At 50.8% G+C, this 8,695-nt stretch overlaps 1 protein-coding gene across 1 annotated transcript in view; it reads left to right on the top strand.

Annotated features, from left to right (window-relative positions):
- Positions 1–2,857: 2,857 nt before the first annotated feature.
- LHX4 (LIM homeobox 4) overlaps positions 2,858–8,695 on the top strand; it is a gene marked incomplete at both ends in the record, with an annotated part of 59,412 nt that continues 53,574 nt past the window's right edge. Inside the window, one exon of the mRNA XM_083360710.1 lies at positions 2,858–2,933. Coding sequence (XP_083216836.1) covers positions 2,858–2,933 — 76 coding nt within the window. The remainder of the gene's footprint in view (positions 2,934–8,695) is intronic.

Below are 8,695 nucleotides of genomic sequence, written 5' to 3'. Positions count from 1 at the left end.
CAAGTATGTTTTCAATACAAATTCAGAAAGAGATTAGAAAATTCTTCTCAGTGCAAGATTTTATTTGTCTTCATCTTGGCATATACTTTAGCGGGCACTCTGGTAGAGATAGGAAAAAGGAATGAAATGTTACATTTTTATTTATTTATTTATTTATTTATTTATTTATTAAAAAACCAGATGTAGAAATAAACAGTAGTCACTGTTTTTTTAACCAAATGTGTTGACACTTTATTTGGCAAATTTATTTCACATAGGTTCCTCTCCCTGCTGTCTCCTTATGGTACTCAAATATTCTGAGAATTTAATTCTTAATTATTCTGGGAGATTCTACTTCTGCCTCCCCTGGTTCACTTATCTAATGCCTGAGAAGAATCGAGCAATTTGTAACCATTGACCTTAACATTTTAACACCACGGAAGTAAATGACCAGCGACCGATGTCCCTTTCCTTTGATTGAAAAGGGAAGGTTTTGCTCCCTTGTCAATTTTCCTAAACCCACCAGCTCAGTTCCAGCCAAACAAAACAGAAGCGGAGGCTCAGCATTGTTCAAAGGAGCCAGAATGTTGCCCAGAGAAAAATTTCATTTTCCAATCCTCCATCTGAGTTCTGATTTTCGATTGCGAAAAAGAAAAGCTGTGTTTCACGAGCTTCCGTTGTCTTTTCTTGGTTCTTGCTGTTCTTTCCAGCCTCGTTCACTCATCACCGGTGGAGAGTTTCTGCAGATTTAATTGCAGCGTTATTTGTGGTTGATCATATCCAGCCATCCTACCTGGTACTTGCCTCCGTTTCCCTGCTGAGTAGAGCCAGACAGGAGGAGAGCAGTTGCACACAAAGAACTGGGTTACAAATAAAGGTAACGGCAAAGAAAGGCTGTGTTAGAACCCTTGAAACGACAGGCGATCCCACACGGTGAAAAGAAGCGCGTAAGCCAAACTTACTCCCCTTCGGAAAGGCGCATTTACCGCGCAATCCCAGGAACCCTAAAAAAGGAAGCCCGGCCAGCAAAAGAGCCTGGGGATCCGAACGAAAGGCGGCGGTCCCTGCAGTTGAACTAAGAATGAAAAAGATGGGAAGTGGCTGCTTCTTTAAAAGCTCTCTTCTCTCAGGGATGCCCGAGATAGTGAATTGCAAGCAGAAATGAATTTCTCCTTCCGTGTCTGATCCGCGCAAACACCCAAGCGTGAACGCCGTCACCTGATAGCTTGGGTGCCTGTTCAATTCGTTTGCCAGAGAGAGAGAGGGAGGGAGGGAGAAGGAGAGAGAGAGAGAGAGGATGAGGATGAGGATGAACGAATTTTGCAGCGCGTTTGCTTTCAGCTTTCAGCGAAGAAGGGAATGTTCTCCACTTCTCGCCTCAACTTTTTCTTTCCTCAGGAACCAGAGGCAAGGGCTTTCTGATTGTTTGTTTGCTTTGCCTCGAGTTGACAGTTGGGCAGAAGCCAGAGGGGAAAAAAAAAAGAGTTTCGGGCTTCGTGGGAACCGAGGAAGCAAAACAAGATGCAAAGTCTAAAGTCTATAGGCTCATAAACCACCCCGGTTTCTTGAAACAAACCGGGATTTCTCTACCCCAACCTTAAAACCATGGATCGAGTGAATCTCTTTACCGAAGAATGTGTGTGTGGGGAGGGAGGGAGGGAGAGAGAGAGGGAGAGAGAGAGAGAGAGAGAGGGAGGGAGGGAGAGGGAGGGGGAGAGGGAGAGGGAGAGGGAGAGAGAAAAGCTGGGACAAAGTCTTAAACAAGAGTTTTGGTCAGGCTTCTTAGTCCAGTCCAAATCCCCGCCTGGTTTGAGAAAGGGAAAGGGGGGGGGGTCGAAGCGAAGGTCGGTAGGAGGCGGAGAACAGTCCAGGCTCCCCAGCGCGCTCAGGGCCTAGGAGAGGCCGAAACGCTCAGACTTCGTGCTCGCCGAGAGGGAAGGAAAAACGCCCTTCGCGGAGCCTGGCAGAGACCGGCTGCGCTAAGCGCTTCCCGCCGGCGGTGGTCCTTGCGGGGTGGGCAAGGAAGGCGAGTTTAGTCTCGTTGCATTTCAACCAAGCGTCAAAGTGCGGCGTTTACACCGATGTCCTGGGCTACGACGAGCGTTTAGATTTCTTCCTTAAAAAAACCACTACGGATGCGGGGGCTGGAAGAGCTGGGCTGGTGAAGAAAGGGGTGCTTCGGAGGCCTCCTTCTGCGCGGAGCGGAAAGGGCTTGGGTTTCTCTGGCTGGGCAGCTCGGGAAGAGAGGAAATCCAGGGAAAAGATTTGGGATCGAAAGGCGACAACACCCCCCTTCCCCCCGGAAAGGGTTCCAGAGTCTCTCCGGACGCCTCGCTTGTGATGCGAAGGACGAAAAGAAGAGGGATCCGACGGGGCGGGACGGGACGCTCTTGCTGGCAGTCCAAAGGCCAAAAAAAAAAAAAAAAAAGACGCGGCTTGCGGGGATCTTCTCGGCTCGCATCCAAGGGACTCTCGAAGATCCTTTGGGCTCCATTTTCCCCGCCCAGAATTTTTTGAAAGGAGGCGCACCGGGATTGGCTGTGGGGGCGGGGCTTCCCTGCGGAAAGTGACGTCACGCCCTCTCCCTGCAGTGTGAATGAATCAAAGCTGCGTTCTCTGGACCAGCACTCGGCTAAGCAGGCGACTGCTGCAGCATCACTTTCCAACCAGGATACGGCCAAGCTGGAATAGCAGGAGACTCCAAGGGGATTTGAAACCAACTGGGGCCAATCTTCTGCAAATCGAGAAGGATCGGTCCCGAATAGTCTTCGTTTTTTTTATTCTGAGTTTTTTTTTAATTTATTTTAGTAACAATCCCCTTGGGTGTTTTTCCCCCCCTTCACCCAGCGTTTTCGCCTTTTCTGTCCATTGAATTAACATGATGCAAAGCTCAGCACTCGCCACGGAAGGCTCTGTCAAGGCGCTTCCAGAAATTCTTGGTGTGCCAATGCAACGTAAGAAATCTTTTTTCTCCCTACTCCCTCGTTCTCTCGTCCACGTTAATTTAATAATAAAGAAATGTGCAATTTGGGGAGCTTGAGTGGTGCAGGGAGGAGAGCTATTAAAAGAGCTGCGTTGTCCACGTTAGGAACGAGGGTAGAAGATTCTGCCTGGCGATATTGTGTACATTAGCGTGTCTCTCTTCTTGGGGGGGGGGTGTTGTTTTGTGCAAGCGATCATCCAAGGTTGTGACCAGGAGGAGGACAGGTTGTTTTGCAGGGTTGTCTTTTTGTCTTATGGATCAATAAATCCCAGCGCTGGAAACACCAACATGCCAGATGGCCAGTGACAGCAGCTCCCCGCTTACTCTACTCACCCAGGAGTGAGTCCCGCCGAGTTTCATGGGTCTCTCTCTCTCCCAGATAAGCGGGTGGGGTGGGCAGGAGGTTAATGATCAGGATGTTGGGCAGACACGAGAATGGCCTTGTCGTGGAGTAGGGCGGGTTGAGCAGCGGCTGGCCAGAACTTTGCCTCTGTCCTCTCGCTTGTGAGAAGCAGGCGGGCCGACCCTTTTCCATTGCCCTTCAGGTCAATTGCAGTCTTCTTTTGAGTCCCTTTACTGGGCCGGATGTTGCTTGCGTTTGGGGCACCTCCGGCTTGGGCTGGTGGGGAGGGGGGAAAGCTTCCTTTCAGCGGAGGGGAGAATGAGAAGCAGCCGGGCCTGCATTTGCTGCAGCCTGGAGAAAATGAGGAGCATCTATGCTGCGTCGTGAGAAGGCGTCTCTTTCACCCTGCAAAGAGGGGAAGAGTTAATTGCTGAAATCTCCCCTTGGAGGTTCCGCGGATCCCACGAGGTGCGTCAAGGAAGCGGGAAGTGGATTGAAAACCGGTGGCCTTCAAGGCACACGCATGCAACGAATAAGGGGAAAGGGTAGGGGGTCTCTCGAGAATATCTCCTGTGCCCACCTCTCTCCTCCGACGGGTGTACTTTTGCAACCTGAGCTCTGCTATGAATTGGGCCTTGGTGAGCAACAAGTTTCGGTTGGCCTCGGTTCCCCTTCCTTGTGTCCCGACTCCCGGCGGATCTGCTCATCGATTCTCAAGTCTTTTCTGATTTAAACGGGGGCGGACCTTTAGAAAGAGCCCTCCCAGGCACTGCTCGCCTTCCCGGAGGCGCCTTCCTAGAAGTGCCTTCCTAGAGGTGCGTCAACCTTGCTTCCAAGAGGTTGCTTCGGGGGCGGGGGGGGGGAAGGGAATTCGGGAAACTTCTTCCTGGAGAAAGAGCCAGGGTTTGGCCTCTGTAAAAATTAGTTGCTTTGCGAGGACCGCTTAAGCAAGCCAGGAATACATACCGGTACACGGTGCGGATGGGACCTTTCCGTTTTCTAGGCAGAAGGAGCCGCCTGCGACCCGAAGGGTGCGGCGCTTCTTACAGACTGTCGCCCTGGAGAGGGGAGGACTTCCACCGCGGGCTGCCAGCCTCCGCTAGTTTGTCTCAACGCCGTGGCCTACGGAGGGCCTCGCGGATGCGCTTTGGCAGGAAGGAGGGAGCGCCTTAGGGAACCTTGAGTCTTCCCAGACAGGCCCCGAGGGAGCCAAAGCGGAGGGCCTTTAGGTTCACTTCAGGTCAAGGGAAGGCTAGGCGGGGAAGGTTAGGCGGAGCATAGGTAAAATTATCTTCGACAGGTACCTTAGCGTCGCATCCCGCCTCCACTTCTTTTCTGAAGGGCTTCGAGGGAGCCAGCCCTGCCCTCAGCTGAAGGTCAAAAGGGCCGAGGGTCTCCTGGGTAACCACAGTGGCGCTGGGACTTGGCCAGGATAGGTCAATTCCCCTCCCCCCCCCCGCCTTGTGCTGCTTGGGTCTCTGAGCGCTCAGGATGGACTCACGAAGTTGGCCAGATCCTGCCCAGCAAGTGGTGCAGACACTTCCAGGCCGGCTCCCATTGCCTGTCTAGCTGGCCTGCCGCAGAGTCAGTCCCTTTGTCCGAATCTCCATCCTCGGCTGGCTTCCCTGGCTTTTCGGGTCCTTCTCTCGTCCCCCCCCCCGCTTCGGACGGCCTTCGCTGCACTGGGTCGGGCGCTTTCACCGGGCAGTGCAGGCTCCTTGGCCGGGGAAAGCCGGGTGCTTCCCGTAGGCGTCCTTCTTCCAGAGGAGAGCACTCCGCAAGAGCTGGCTCCCTTTCGCTCCCAGTCCTTAGGAGTCGAGGGTCGCCTCCGTCGCACCGAGCGGTGATATGAGGAGCTACCACGAGAAGGAGGCAGGTTCTCTGGCCCCAGGAAGAGGGAGGCTGATTTTGGGTGGGGATCCCAGGCCCTCCCATCGTAAGCAAGGCAACCCCGTCCACCCTGCCCCTGCCCCCCCCTGAGCGCCTTTTTTTTCCCACCACCCCCTCCATTTCCTCCCAGGCAGGCTTGACTAGTCTTAGGGCACTTGCTGCTGATTTCAGAAGTTCCGTTGTGGAAACGGCAGGAAGGGCGACTTTCTAGCGGACCAGGCTGCCCGGGAAGGAACCTGGCCGGGTTCTCAGTCAGCCCAGTCACCGGCCTCAGCCCCAACCATTGCCCGAAAAGGGCCTGGCGGGCAGGTGAGTTGGCCTGGGAACAGCCTTTCATTGGGCATCAACACCTTTGCGCCTCACCTAAGCTAGAACCTGACTTGTGTTGCCTTGGTTTCACACCTTGAGTGAAGTCAGCCATTTTGAACGAAGGCCTTGCGCCTTGTTAATGGCTGGTTAAGCAACCAGACTTGAAATACCTTGAGTTTTAGGACGATTTATGCCCTGACTTTTGCCTCCAAAATGCAAGGGTCTTATCCCAACCCCCACAAGTCTAGATTTTACTGGAAAGAGACTTCCGAGGGTTGGTGTCACCCCACTGTCTTGATGCGGCCAACCTCTTAGATAAATGGGAAGTTGTGAAACTTCCCATTTATCTAAGAATTGGGAAACCCTGGTCTGGCATGATTTGGCTGTAGACCAGAGATTGGCAGGAAGACTCTGATTGTTGTTAACACCGAACCAGCTTTGTTTCCTCATATCTTTACCTCCTCCTGCTTTAATTTCTTTCTCCGCACCCGGCATTTATTCCAATAAAGAATCCTTTCTTGATTTGCCTCTTGGTGGAAACCCGTCCTTACCTTCTTCTTAAAAATGCCACTCCAGGACAAATCCTTTTATTTTCTTGGAAACCAGTTTCCATTAAATTAGGTAGGAGGAACCGACTGAGGGCAGAAAGGCAACTCGGGGAACTCTCTGCAAACTACGTGCCCCAAATTTATAGCCTGGGTCACTGCTCGAGTTTGTCTAATGGAGAGTCAATTGGTTCAATTCAATTAGGCCTAGAATATATATAACTCAGAAAGTCCGTTAAATTCCAATTATCTAATCGCTGAAGTGTCTGCATTCTCACTTTTTCACCTGGCTCGCTTTCCAGCCAGGAGCCATTTACTTTTTCTCTCCTCAGTTAACACTGGGATTCACATCTCTCTCTCTCTCTCTCTCTCTCTCTCTCTCTCTCTCTCTCTCTCATATACACGCACACTCTTTTTGTACTTTTGCACACACAAGCCAGTGTCAAGTTCAATGTGCCTAAGCATACTGATATCAGCACAAGAGCTTTTGGTAACTGGTATACTTTGCATACCTTTCACACCTTCGCAGCTTCTCCTTTTCTTTTTGACTATAAATGTGCAGACTGACAGCAGGAGTCCTGGAAAGACTGACGTTTTGCCTCTGTTTTGTTGGTTTGATGTGATATTTTAGTAGCAGTTTTTCTGCCTTTCTCTGCACCTTCATACCTTTTCACATACTATTTCTCTCCTTTAGCTTTCAAAGCTGCCCTGCCCGGTATAGCCATCTTGGTTCCCATCGGTTCTGGCCTTTCCCAATCCTTCCCCATGCAGGAGATGTGGGGCCCTCTGACGGGGCCCTTTCGTTGGTGGCTCCTCACTTGGAGGCACAGTCAGATATTTTCCTAATTATCTCTTCCTCTCTCCGCGGAAAAGGTAGAGAGAAAAGCCCAGCTTGGGTGTGCCAGGCCGACTTTTCCCAAATGGTGCTCCCAGTTTAGGAAAGGTTGGGTTGGCCGTCTAAAACATTTGGGGAACACAAGGGAGAGGCGGGGCTTGGTGTGGGATGTCCATGGAGCTGTTTTAAGCTGCCAAGTGTCGCTGGAATAAGATCCCCAAAGCATCTCCTTACTTCGCAGAGAGGGAGTTGAGCATTGGAGTCAGTTTCCTTTCACCTTTTCTAATTACAGGAAGTAATCCTGGTTCAGAGCCCAGGATTGGTGGCCCCAAATCGAGCCTCTCTCTTCCTGATTTTCTTCGTCATTTATCTCTTTCTTTCCTTTTCCCTACGACGTATCTCCAAGGTAAACAGGCTGACTTGAACTAGAGGAACGAAAAGGCCTTCATGCGGAAGTCCAGCCTTTTTCCCCAGTTCGGAGCCCCCCCCCGGGGGGGGGGGAAAGGCGCCACAATGGAGAGGTTCCCTTCCGAGGCAATTCTTCCCTTGGCACAACTGACCTCTGCTCTAATCCGCAGTAATTGCTGGAAGCCTAACTGAGACCCGGAAAATTTGTGGGAAATCAGCGAATGTTGCTTAAATGTGTGTGAGGCAATAAGGTATCCCTCTCCCCGAGGTGGGGTATAAAATCGATTGTCCTGCTTTCCCTCCCCCGCTGCTTCCCCGGGGTTTTCTCTCCAGAAAACCGAACCTGCACATGGTTTAGAAACGGAGCAAAGACAAGAGGGCTCCGTTTGCCATCCTCCAACTAAGCGCAACAATCGGCTGCGCTCCGTTTATTTTCTATTAGCGAAAACGAGGAGGGGGCTAAGAGCTGGAAGAAGCCGTGCTTAATAAGAAGCTGGCGATGCGTAATTTGCTTGATTTTTCCAGTCACATTTTTCTCCAACCGATTTGATGCAAATGTGCCTTAATTCGAGCAAAATGCCAAGTTTGCCCTCCGTGGAAAAACAGGGCAAGCAGGTGGGATGACTCCCTTGGTGATCCCGTTTTGCTGTAGATAAATTGCTTGGGGGAGGGGAGGGGAGGGGAGGGAGGGAGGAAAGTCTGAGAAAAGCCACCTTTCGCGGTCGTGGGATCGAATAGATTCATTCACCTAAGGCGCTAAACTACGATGTCATTTGCTTGCTGTAAGCTCAGATATGAAAATCCGAACATCATGATCTATCCCAAAAACTCAGTTTGAGTGAAGTCTGATTGGGCGAGATATGTAAATGTGTCCACAGGCTTCAATTCTAATTACACACTTTCCGGGAAGGACACATGTACATAGTTCAATTGTTCTCTCCGATGAAAAGCTCATTTCTTCTCCACCTTGGTGGGTAGAGGCATAAGTGGACTAACAGTTTTACAATTTCTAGATAGATTCAGTCTCTTCTTCAACCCTTCTATTCCTCCAAATAGACTTCGGTGTGGAACCCGGATTTCAGCTTAAATATCTCCTCCTTCTCTTTCTTCCAATTTGATAGGAAGGCGAATTTCAACAGATTAGATTCGAAACAAAGGATGCTCCCGGGTGCACCACAGCTGGGATCTGCCTCTGTCTTTTAGGAATAGCTTTCCGAGTTTCAAAAGGATTCGGATTAACCGAAATAGCTGCCGTGCTCTTCTCTGCTTCCATGACCAAGTCTTGAATCGGTTTTAGCTCGTTTCGGTTGTACTAGTTTAACCTACAGTTCCCTAACATCTGCTGGTTAGGGCAGTGAATAGTTACAACTCAGGTAAAGCAGCTTAGAGTTACAAAAACCAAA

Source organism: Vipera ursinii, assembly GCF_947247035.1.
Source record: "Vipera ursinii genome assembly, chromosome: 3".
Lineage (NCBI taxonomy): Eukaryota > Metazoa > Chordata > Lepidosauria > Squamata > Viperidae > Vipera > Vipera ursinii.
This window is presented reverse-complemented; position numbering and strand designations above follow the sequence as displayed.